General features: G+C 43.0%; 1 protein-coding gene across 2 annotated transcripts in view; it reads left to right on the top strand.

Moving 5' to 3' along the window:
• LOC124253749 (squamous cell carcinoma antigen recognized by T-cells 3-like) overlaps positions 1–12488 on the top strand; it is a 116377-nt gene that overhangs the window by 66871 nt on the left and 37018 nt on the right. For both annotated transcript variants that reach the window (XM_046687574.1, XM_046687575.1), the window contains exon 10: positions 5671–5736. In XM_046687574.1, the coding sequence (XP_046543530.1) occupies positions 5671–5736 (66 nt within the window). The remainder of the gene's footprint in view (positions 1–5670; positions 5737–12488) is intronic.

The following is a 12488-nucleotide window of genomic DNA, read 5'->3' as shown; positions in this document are numbered from 1 at the left end:
GGAAATCGGAGTCGGTGTTTGCGAACCACTACCTCAGAGACATTACTACCAAGGACGTCTCCGGCATCCACCAGTTTGGGCCTCTTGTTGTAGCACAACAACTGACAGTTCCGCTAAGGGGCTGAGATGGATCTCGCCCTTTTAGCACATATCTTGCAAGCTCATTCTCTGGAAGAGATAGAGCCTAGAGTCCATGTACACATCTAGAACAGACTAGTATGAATATAGACCCTGTACTTGTAGGATTACTCGTACATTTAAGGGTAGCCTCTCCACTTGATACGACCATCAAGAGTTGGAGTCGCCTAAATCCACACATATGTCTACAGAAGACAGATCTGATAAGTTGTGGTCCCCCCAAATTCATCAGAGAAGGCTAGAATATGGATCAGCTGCAGCAGCAGTGCCATCAGAAGTTCCCATGGGGGGTATATAGGACGTAAATTCATCAGTAGGAATCCAGAAGTGGCTTGACCCAACACCGTTTCCGACGGATTCTACAAGCAATAAGCATGAGTCAGGATAAGGAAAAATATGTAATTTTCTGATTAAAATTGATATTTTATACTTATCCCGCCCTCCCAACCTCCCCTCAAGGCACTCTGGATTTCCCTGTAAGTCCGTGTGTCGGGCTATGTATGTATTACGGAGAGAGTGAGGCGCATGGGTGACAGGTGGCGCCGCTTCCCGCCAAAACCTGGGGAAGGGAGATGACTCCTGGTAAGTGATTTTACGTCCGCTTTTTTGAAGGGAGCTTCAAAAGGGGATTCAAGTGTTCCACTAGCATTCGGAAGAAAAGGGAGACAAGCAATAAGCATGAGTCAGGATAAGTATAAAATATCAATTTTAATCAGAAAATTTTATTTTTAATAACATTGTAGTTTCTTATACATGAAAATCAGACTGGATTTATGCCTGGTAGAAATACCAGTGAAAACACAAGATTACTGCATGACATTATGTTTAAGACAAAAACATGGACACATTCCAGGTTTATCAATTTTGATCGATTTTGAAAAGGCCTTTGATACTGTTCCTAAAGATCTTATCAATTTGGTATTGAAAAAGTTTGGCTTTGGCCCCCAAATTATCCGCTGGATAAATATGTTAATCTATAATACAACATCTTATGTTATTTAAAATGGACATATCTCATAACGCATTGATTAGGTGCCTGACTCTGAGGGTGTGAGTTCGAATCGGATGGGACTCAACCCAAAAAGTACTAGAATCTGTACTTTACTAAAAAAGTGTAATCCCAAATATAGCATACGTTACATTTGACCACTTTCTAAAACAATGGCATTGTTTATTTCATAGCTTTCGGCCATGGGAGCCGTGCCAATTTACACTTATCAGTTTAACAACAGTCGAGATTAGTATTGCCCTGACCAGTGAGTCGGGCTCATTCTAAGAGTATGGGGGTGCATTCTCTTATCCCAATTAGCCTACATTGTTTTTGTATGCGACATGGGTTGAAGGCGAATTGAGATGTAGGCGAATAGAGACTAAACTGTGTGAGGGCATACTGGTGGATGTGATGTCAAGCAGGTGTGAGGGCATAGTGGTGGATGTGATGTCAGGCAGGTGTGAGGGCATACTGGTGGATGTGATGTCAAGCAGGTGTGAGGGCATACTGGTGGATGTGATGTCAGGCAGGTGTGAGGGCAGACAGACAGGTGTCCGTATGTGTTTTTTGATCATGCAACCTCAAGAAAGTTAACATAACAGGACTAGAACTGCTGTAGAGTTTCAGATATATGATGGACCTGAATGTTATATGGTTTAGTTTCGTTGAAAGTTGAATTGAGAAATATTTTTGAATAGTCTTGATTAGTAATTGGTGACACAAAGCAGAACAAGGCTGCTTTGTGATTGGCTAATGTTAACTTGATGTTCGTCATTTCATAGGCTTGCCGAGGATATTTTTACCTTTATCAGCGAGTGTTGATATAATATATGGGTCATTTTCAAAATTGGTAGGATTTTCTGTCCGTTCCAAATATAAAAAAAATCTGTTAACTTAAAAGGATTTTTTTGTGCTAGAAAACATATTTAGAAGTTTACTGGTCAGTAAAAGTGGTATATCATTAGTCTTGTCATTTTGAAATTTATATTTAGCCACATTTTAGGGTCAAAATTGGCCGATTTGCTCTGTCCGGAGGTGACAGTCCTAATATCAATGTTCACAAATAATGTAAATATAAATGCAAATAAACAAACTAATTCATATTATGCCAGTTACCATTGAACAGGCATACTCAAACTGCATTTAATTTGTTTTTTAACTTAAAAAGTTTTTTTCTACAAATTGTTACATGCTTGTCCTGTCATTTTGTGTCCTGACCGTTACCAGTGTATGAAATTCCTGCAATAATTTCCATCTGGAGCTGGATTGTAATACTACTTCCTGTGTGTGCTTGAGCTAGCCCCTGTGCATTTGACAGCAAATGAAATAATGAAATTCAACGCATTTTGCAGAAAATTGACACCATCAAATAAGTATAAATGTTATATGTCAACCTTAATTGTCCAGACCGTTACCAATGTATTTTGTGTCAAATATATCTCTTTGTTTTTTTTACATTTCAATGGATATGTTGCCCAGAAATGGAAGAGGTGGAAGGCATGTCCTTTGAAATCTTTTAGGGATCATTCATTTTTATATTTTAGATTTACTTACAAATTGTCTTGACCGTTACTGTCCAAACCGTTACCACTCTGCAAAGTAACGGTTTGGACAGTCCTTGTAACGGTCTGGACAAAATGATTTGTATTTCAAAAAGTTGTTCATTACTATTTGAAATATAACAAATTTATAATTACTTTAAGGGTTAAGATAAGTTTAAGCATGGAATTTTTCTGTTCAAAGGAGTTTTGATGTAGTATCATAAAAAACACAGTCTCTAGTAACGGTTTAGACAAATAATAGTAACGGTCTGGACATATCTTTAATAAATTTCAATTTTAAAGAATATGTTCCATGGTGTGATAATATTTTTTCATTTACTTATCCATCTGCTTTAAATAATAAAAACCAAAACGAATTTATCACGTTAAGTTTCTATTTTCTATAAGATCTATAGTCTTTATAAATTAAAGGTAACGGTTAGGACATCTATGGTAACAGTATTCCAACCTTTAAAGAATTTTTGGTGGAAACTGTTTTAACTTTAACTGTGAGATATGTAAGGCTACCATTTACTTTGAATATTTGCTAGGTGCTAATATGTTGGCCAAACCTTTGTATTTGATAAACATATGTTACCATCTCACGATTCACAAAGAGTAAAGGTATCCGAGTGAATGAAAGAAGTATATTTCGTGGAGACTAATATTGCACCATAATATCAACAGCAAAATGTTATCTATTCAGTGGCCTGTGTAGCATGACCATGTGTACAGTATCATAGTTGTTGCAGTACCTTTCAGAATTTAATCTTTTGCAACTTTTTAGAGGGATAACATTTGTTTGTTACACTGATGTCCTGACCGTTACCAATAATGTCACAACCGATACTATTCATTCAATTTTTGTTCCTCAATTGCACTCTTCTTTAGATTATAAGTGATTTTCAACCTAGACAGGTGTGTTTTTCTATTCTTTAGAAGCTACAGTTTGTTTTTATTCAAAAGCCTAAATTCATTCACAAGTTTCATATTGATATAACAAATGTCCAAACCGTTACCACAGCATGGAAGAAAACATGTCACATTTGTTACAAGTTAAAATTTCTAATACACATTTCACTGTCTGTCCAAAATAGGGTTAGCAGTTGAAGTAAATAATATATTTTTTTCCTTTCATGTTACCCGTTTCTATGTTGAATTAAATTGTTTAAGGTTTATGTCCAGCCCGTTACCATTCCTGTCCAAACCGTTACCACTATTGTCCTAACCGTTACTGGTGTTAATTGACTGCTGTAATTAATTCATGATAATACATGAAACACTCCTCTTTATGCTGGTGTCATCTAAAGATGTCCTGGGCTTAGTAGCTGATGTGATTTTTAGACAATTTTACCTGCGGAAAGCTATATGCATAATAATCATTTAGAAAAATGCAATTATTTTGTGGTAAATAAATGAAAGATACAAAATAATACTTTCAAAAATAATGATAATAGTTTTTACCTTCAAGTTTGATTAAGTCGGTGTAAAAGCTGTGTATGCCATCTTTTAAAGATTTTTATGAATTATGTTTTTAAATCCTTATTCTGATTAAGAAGTGGTAACGGTCAGGACTTTCCCTCATCCTATTAATTACTTATGTATCAATTAAAAGGCCAATTAGTAAATTTGAGCCTGCATGTTTGTATTATTGAATAATTAAGTATTTCAGATTTCATTTGAATAAAACCTAAATCAATTTTCATGTGTTTGATTTTACTGTAATAAAGAATTGAAAATCCTACCAATTTTGAAAATGACCCATATATCATATATCAGACACGAGGGTGAGATTCTCTTTATCATCAAAAATCATTCTTCATTAGTTTTCAATGAAAAATGAACATCGCTCAACACTGTACTACCATTAGACTTGGAGTGCAGTGATGTCATAGCATTGTGATGTCATCAAGTTAATGACGTCATAGCATTGTCAGGGCATTGTACAAAATATCTGTCAAAATGATAGCTCCTAAGAGATATAAAGAATACTACACGAGGTCCCATTACATACGAATTATACGAAACGAGTGTCCTTCTTATGGTGTCTGACCATAAGAAGGTCACAAGTTTTTTTAAATAATTTGTATGTAATGAGACCGAGTGTGGTATTTTATTTATTACCCATGTCGTACATGCATTAAATTGACAAAATAGTGTACTTTTGTTATTGTTATGGTTTCAAACCGAAACCGGTTTCATAAAGAGGTTGCGGAAGAATTTTGTTCTGTAGTTCACTTTTGCATGACGTCACACTGTATTGACGTCACTACGCCATTCTGGTCTGTCCCCTTGGTAACCGACGTCACGATGCATGTCAGTTGTCATCGCCTCTCGTACAACCTCCAACAATAAACTACTCCGTAGGACCCTGTTTCTTGGTTTGCAGTTGCTTCATTCGGCTGACATCACTGGTGGAAACATTGCGTTTATATTTTTCGACGGATATAATGTCTCAGTTCGAGTCACAATTAAACAGTGACACGGCAACGTTCGCAATGTTTACATTCCCAGAATGCATCTAAGTTGTAGAATGAATGAATTCGCGTGTTTGTTATGAATGAACAAGTGGTTTCGTCACAACATGACCTAACTGAGAGGTCATTAGTTATCCAATCAAATCGTTAGAATCTCAGGTCAAGTCGTTACGACACAGGTCAACATGATACGACACTCGTGTGACGTACGAGATTAGTATGCAACTACCCATACGTCTGCCACGTGGGTAATAAATCATATGATCTCACACAAGCGATATCTCCAGTGGAACTCAGTTTTGGATGATAAAAGTGACACCATTAGATAGCATAAGTAATATAAATATCAAATTTATAGGTAAACTTTTCAATTCTACATTTCTAGTTAAATCTAGGAATTAACTCCCTCAATGGTTATAAATGAAACACACAGTGTCACTTTGATTTATCTACGTGCATAAGATGTACAGTTTACTTTAACGGTTTGATTATAAATTTACTGATGATATATGTTTCTCCTCAGATGACACAGAACCTCTGGAAACACTGCGAGCAGCGTTACAGAGGGCAGTGGACCATGTGATGGAGCGTAAGTGTGGCATAACGAACAGACACAATACAGCGGTTACCTGATGTACGGGGAGTAAGTGTGTGAGAAGGAACATATTGAAGGGGTTACCTGATATAGGGGGAGTAAGTGTGTGAGAAGGAACATATTGAAGGGGATACCTGATGTAGGGGGAGTAAGTGTGTGAGAAGGAACATTTTGAAGGGGATACCTGATGTAGGGGGAGTAAGTGTGTGAGAAGGAACATTTTGAAGGGGTTACCTGATGTAGGGGAGTAAGTGTGTGAGAAGGAACATATTGAAGGGTTACCTGATGTAGGGGAGTAAGTGTGTGAGAAGGAACATTTTGAAGGGGTTACCTGATGTAGGGGGAGTAAGTGTGTGAGAAGGAACATATTGAAGGGGATACCTGATGTAGGGGGAGTAAGTGTGTGAGAAGGAACATTTTGAAGGGGTTACCTGATGTAGGGGAGTAAGTGTGTGAGAAGGAACATTTTGAAGGGGTTACCTGATGTAGGGGAGTAAGTGTGTGAGAAGGAACATTTTGAAGGGGTTACCTGATGTAGGGGGAGTAAGTGTGTGAGAAGGAACATTTTGAAGGGATACCTGATGTAGGGGAGTAAGTGTGTGAGAAGGAACATTTTGAAGGGTTACCTGATGTAGGGGAGTAAGTGTGTGAGAAGGAACATATTGAAGGGGATACCTGATGTAGGGGAGTAAGTGTGTGAGAAGGAACATTTTGAAGGGGTTACCTGATGTAGGGGGAGTAAGTGTGTGAGAAGGAACATTTTGAAGGGGTTACCTGATGTAGGGGAGTAAGTGTGTGAGAAGGAACATATTGAAGGGGTTACCTGATGTAGGGGAGTAAGTGTGTGAGAAGGAACATTTTGAAGGGGTTACCTGATGTAGGGGGAGTAAGTGTGTGAGAAGGAACATAATGAAAGGGATACCTGATGTAGGGGGAGTAAGTGTGTGAGAAGGAACATTTTGAAGGGGTTGCCTGATGTAGGGGGAGTAAGTGTGTGAGAAGGAACATTTTGAAGGGGTTACCTGATGTAGGGGAGTAAGTGTGTGAGAAGGAACATTTTGAAGGGGTTACCTGATGTAGGGGAGTAAGTGTGTCAGAAGGAACATTTTGAAGGGGTTACCTGATGTAGGGGGAGTAAGTGTGTGAGAAGGAACATTTTGAAGGGGTTACCTGATGTAGGGGGAGTAAGTGTGTGAGAAGGAACATATTGAAGGGGTTACCTGATGTAGGGGAGTAAGTGTGTGAGAAGGAACATTTTGAAGGGGTTACCTGATGTAGGGGAGTAAGTGTGTGAGAAGGAACATATTGAAGGGGTTACCTGATGTAGGGGAGTAAGTGTGTGAGAAGGAACATTTTGAAGGGGTTACCTGATGTAGGGGGAGTAAGTGTGTGAGAAGGAACATTTTGAAGGGGTTACCTGATGTAGGGGAGTAAGTGTGTGAGAAGGAACATTTTGAAGGGGTTACCTGATGTAGGGGGAGTAAGTGTGTGAGAAGGAACATTTTGAAGGGGTTACCTGATGTAGGGGGAGTAAGTGTGTGAGAAGGAACATTTTGAAGGGGTTACCTGATGTAGGGGGAGTAAGTGTGTGAGAAGGAACATTTTGAAGGGGTTACCTGATGTAGGGGAGTAAGTGTGTGAGAAGGAACATTTTGAAGGGGTTACCTGATGTAGGGGGGAGTAAGTGTGTGAGAAGGAACATTTTGAAGGGGTTACCTGATGTAGGGGAGTAAGTGTGTGAGAAGGAACATTTTGAAGGGGTTACCTGATGTAGGGGGAGTAAGTGTGTGAGAAGGAACATTTTGAAGGGGTTACCTGATGTAGGGGAGTAAGTGTGTGAGAAGGAACATAGTGAAGGGGATACCTGATGTAGGGGAGTAAGTGTGTGAGAAGGAACATTTTGAAGGGGTTACCTGATGTAGGGGAGTAAGTGTGTGAGAAGGAACATATTGAAGGGGTTACCTGATGTAGGGGGAGTAAGTGTGTGAGAAGGAACATTTTGAAGGGGTTACCTGATGTAGGGGAGTAAGTGTGTGAGAAGGAACATTTTGAAGGGGTTACCTGATGTAGGGGAGTAAGTGTGTGAGAAGGAACATAGTGAAGGGGTTACCTGATGTAGGGGAGTAAGTGTGTGAGAAGGAACATTTTGAAGGGGTTACCTGATGTAGAGGGAGTAAGTGTGTGAGAAGGAACATTTTGAAGGGGTTACCTGATGTAGGGGAGTAAGTGTGTGAGAAGGAACATTTTGAAGGGGTTACCTGATGTAGGGGGAGTAAGTGTGTGAGAAGGAACAAGAGAGTGGCAAGCATGGCAGTTCACATGACTGTTTGTGCGGGAAAAGGGAGGCAACCTGTAGGTGAGAGAACTACAAGGGATTCAAGTGTTCCACTAACATTTGCAAAGAAGGAGGAGATAAGCACAAGGTCAACAACTTTGACTTTGCCTGAAATTTGTGGTAGTGATCCTTTCCGGAGCAGAACTAGTTAACATATTCATGAAGAGCATTTTACCATTGACATTGTAACATTTTACATATTTTTCCTTATCCTGACTCATGCTTATTGCTTGTCTCCTTCCTCTTGCGAACGTTAGTGGAACACTTGTATCTTCTATTGAAGCTCCCTTCAATAAAAACAGACGTAAAATCACTACTCACCATGAGTTATCCGTCTGGCCGTTTTGGCTCGAAAAAGTGGCGCCACCGCTCCCACATGCTGCACTCTATCCTTCTTCGCCCTAGTGGACGGTTGAGAGAGCGCCTGTGTCTTCTATTCGGCACTATATCCTTTTAATTCTTAGTTATTACCCTATACATGACCTTTCTAGGGGTTTAGGGAGTATCCTTCAACAATATGGTTTGAAATTGATTCGTAATTTTCACTGTTTATTCACGAGTTTGTCCGTGTTTGTTCAGTTGTTTACATTTCATGAAAACCTGTCTTCATTGTAGATTCCGAGTTTCTGCTGCAGACCGGCATTCTTTGTGCCCTAGCTGCACAACACCATGCACTTCCAGCTCTCGCTGCAATCTTTGTCAGCATTTAACCAATATTGAATTTAATAAATACATTTTCTGTGTACTTAGGCGTGCTAAAGACAAATCCAGGCGACTTTGTCAAGTCATGGATAAGCCGGCTGAGTCCCTCACGTGTCAACTGCTGTCAGACGACCCTCTTCCTTCCAGTGATCCGCCGGTGATGTCCTCGGAGGATTGGCATGGGACGTTGTCCGCCACTTTGAAGAAGAGGGCTGCCACTTCGGACATCCCTTCCTCGCTGAGGAAGAAGAAGAAGCCATCCTCTACGCAGACACGGCCACACACCCCTAAGACGGTGAGCAACTCTACGGGGACGTCGGCGCAGACAGCTAGGACTTTCTCGGCCGAGATTGTCCCGATGGAAGAAAGAGGTCTCTATGATGAGCCGCCGCTCCTCATCCCGGAGATACATCACCCCAAGAAGAAGCAGGCCTCAGCAACATTGACATCAGCGCAGTTATCTACGCAGTCCGAGGTATCTACACTGACGGCAGATGAGAGATCCCTGGACCATATCGCTACGAACGCAGAGAGGGCAGCTCATCTATCATCGCAGGCATTCAACCCCGGGGCCTTTATGCTGCAGTTTCCGCAGCAGATAATGGAGATGATGGAGAGACGCTTCGAGCAGGAAAGAGATCGACACCCAGTCCTGGACACCACCCACAGAGAGGACCTGGACCTGCACAGAGGACCCACCGCCGACGACACATTGGAGAGGCCTTCCATTGACGACGCAGATGAACAGGCCTTCGGAGACAATCTCAAGGACGTCATCAACATCTTCACTGAGGCATTCACGAACCAAGACACTCTCGCCTTCACGCAGGACTCCACACTGATCGTCCTACAGACGCAGCTCTACAGGTTCATCTCCACGCAGGTCTCCGCGCAGGTCTCCACGCAGGTCTCCGCGCAGGTCTACCACGCAGGTCTCCGCGCAGGTCTCCACGAAGGTCTCCACGCAGGTCTCCACGCAAGTCTCCACGCAGGTCTCCACGCAGGTCTCCACACAGGTCTCCACACAGGTCTCCACACTGATCCCCAGCGGAGGATGATCAACGGTCCCAGGTCAGCGTCCCTGACGCAGAGGACGATGGCAGTATTATCTTCTCGGACGCAGAGATAAGATATTGGATGGCCAACGGACTGGAGTTAGCGTCACCCTCCAAGGAAGTGAATACAGCACTCACGTACCTGATGAAGGACGAGGATGTCGACACGATCACTTTACCGCCAATTGATCCCATCTCGGAAGTTCCAGAGAACTTGGATGCAGCCTTGAGGAAGGCAACGAAATCCCAGGCGCCGAATCTTCCACAATTCAACGCTAAGAAGTTCTCTCTACACATTATGGACCCCTTCATGAAGGCACAAGAGATAGATGATAACTACAAGGTCATCAACGACGCCCGAACCAAGTCTTATAAGATTGACGACAAAAAGCTGGCGCAGATAGAGACAATGTCCAGAAGGATGTTCTTCGGCCTGAACAGATCCAGGGCAATGAATGAGACGCTCATCACCAAGTTCAAGGACTCTACCGCAGAGGAGGACCGGATGATCTACTCTGCTCTACTCATGCAGAAGAGGGACCAGCAGTTTATGACGGACCATCTATCATCCATCTCAGCAGCGTTTACGTCGGCGAGACGACAAAGACTACTGGCATCCTGCAACTGGAGTGACGACGTCGCCAAAGAAGTTACCAAAGACTCCAGAGAAGTCCTTATGATCAAGTCCATCGATACACTAGCCAGTATCATCAGGCAGACGTCCCATCGCTACTCGGGCAAGTCGAAGTTCGCAGGCATCCAGAAGGCAAGAGACAAGAAAATGAGCACCTTCAGAGGAGGGAAGGACTCCTTTCGTCGCCCAGCCGGCAACTTTAGAGGACAACCCGGGCGAGGCAGGGCACCCAGAGGCGCCAAGGATCAGAAACGATGAAGGAGGGGTTCGAAACGACTGGAGTCTTCCACCCCCCAGCCGTTCCTGTACAACCTTCACAAGTGGGTGGACGTCTACAAAACTACTGGGAAAACTGGGGAATCCTTCAAGATCCATTTGTATCCAGCATCCTAAGAGACGGATATCGCATACAACTGCAAGCAACTCCGCCGTTGACAGACGAACCTCACAAGTTCGACTTCACGGCCCACTCGACAGAGAGGTTAATAGAAGCGATCACATCTCTGCTACAGAAGGAAGCCATAGAAGTGGTGGACCAGGACCAGCTCTCACCAGGATTCTACTCCCCAGTTTTCCTAGTGCCAAAGAAAAACTGCAAAGAAAAGTTCCGACTCAGCTACAACATTAGGGCCTTCAACAGAGATTATCAACTGGGGTGGCTAGTGAATCTCCTCAAGTCGGACCTAGAACCTACACAGGACCTGCAGTTCCTAGGAATCCAGTTCATGACAACACAAAACCGCATAGTGGTACCAGAGGACCGATGGCTCAAAATACAACAGAGGATCTCGCAAGCTCTACTCTCTCCGTGGCCACTACGACAATGGCAGAGTCTGTTGGGTCTCCTCACGTCAGCGCAAGACATGACAGCAATAGGGAGACTACAACTACGCCCACTACAGGTCTTCGTCAATACTCATCTGGACGACCCGGAACCCTTCGGACTCCCAGATGCCCTACGCCCATATCTCCTTTGGTGGACCCAGAGATCGAATGTTTGCGGAGGCACCTATTTAGCAGAGCCAGAGTGCACGACGCATCTCTACGTGGACGCATCACTCCAAGGTTGGGGAGCAAACCTCGATGACGAAGTGTTCGCTGGGAGATGGACCAAAGAGGAGAAGGATCTACACATCAACATGCTGGAAATGAAAACAGTACTCAACGCCATACTCCACTGGACAAACATTCTGGAGAATGCTCATCTGATGGTGCATACGGACAACTCCACGGTGGCGTTCTACATCACCAGGCAAGGATCGACAAGATCGGCGAACCTCCTGGACCTCTGCTTTCAACTATTCAGCATAACAGACAACCTGAACATCCACTTAAGAGCATGCCACATTCCAGGAGCCAAGAATGTGATAGCAGACGCACTATCTCGTCCAACGCAGCCATCCCCAACAGAATGGATGTTACATCCAGAGATCTTGCATGGGCAACGGACGCTCTAAGCATATCCTGGGAAGGACTAAACGCTTATGCGTTTCCACCACCAGCTCTAATACCGAGGGTGTTGCAGAAAATCAGCCTGATGAAGGACCTACAACTGATTTTGGTCGCGCCTTACTGGCCAGCGAGAGTTTGGTTCCCCATTCTCATACAAGAACTAGGACTGCCTCAACTGCAACTACCAGAGTGGAGAATCTACTAGTACATCCTCACACAAAGCAGGTGCACGGCAACCCAGAGGTGTTCCGGCTACACGTGTGGACTGTATCAAGGCGTGCTTAACAAGAGAGGATATTCCGCCAGGGCAGCGAAAGCAGGCACACTAGCTCTACGCAAGTCTACACGCAACTTGTACGACGACAAGTGGCTACGTTTCGAGACATACGCTGCGAGGAACGGCTTTACAGCGACACCCCCTCAAGTGGCGGACTACCTTTGTCACCTACGACAAACGAAGCGGTTAAAAGGGTCAACACTCTCAACATACCTAGCGGCATTGAGCTAAGTCATCACTATGAGGACGGGTGCAAAATTGACGAAAGTACCAGAGTTACTGGCCTTCCTT

Source organism: Haliotis rubra, unplaced genomic scaffold, assembly GCF_003918875.1.
Source record: "Haliotis rubra isolate DU_JTF1 unplaced genomic scaffold, ASM391887v1 Scf550, whole genome shotgun sequence".
Taxonomy (NCBI): Eukaryota; Metazoa; Mollusca; class Gastropoda; order Lepetellida; family Haliotidae; genus Haliotis; species Haliotis rubra.
This window is presented reverse-complemented; position numbering and strand designations above follow the sequence as displayed.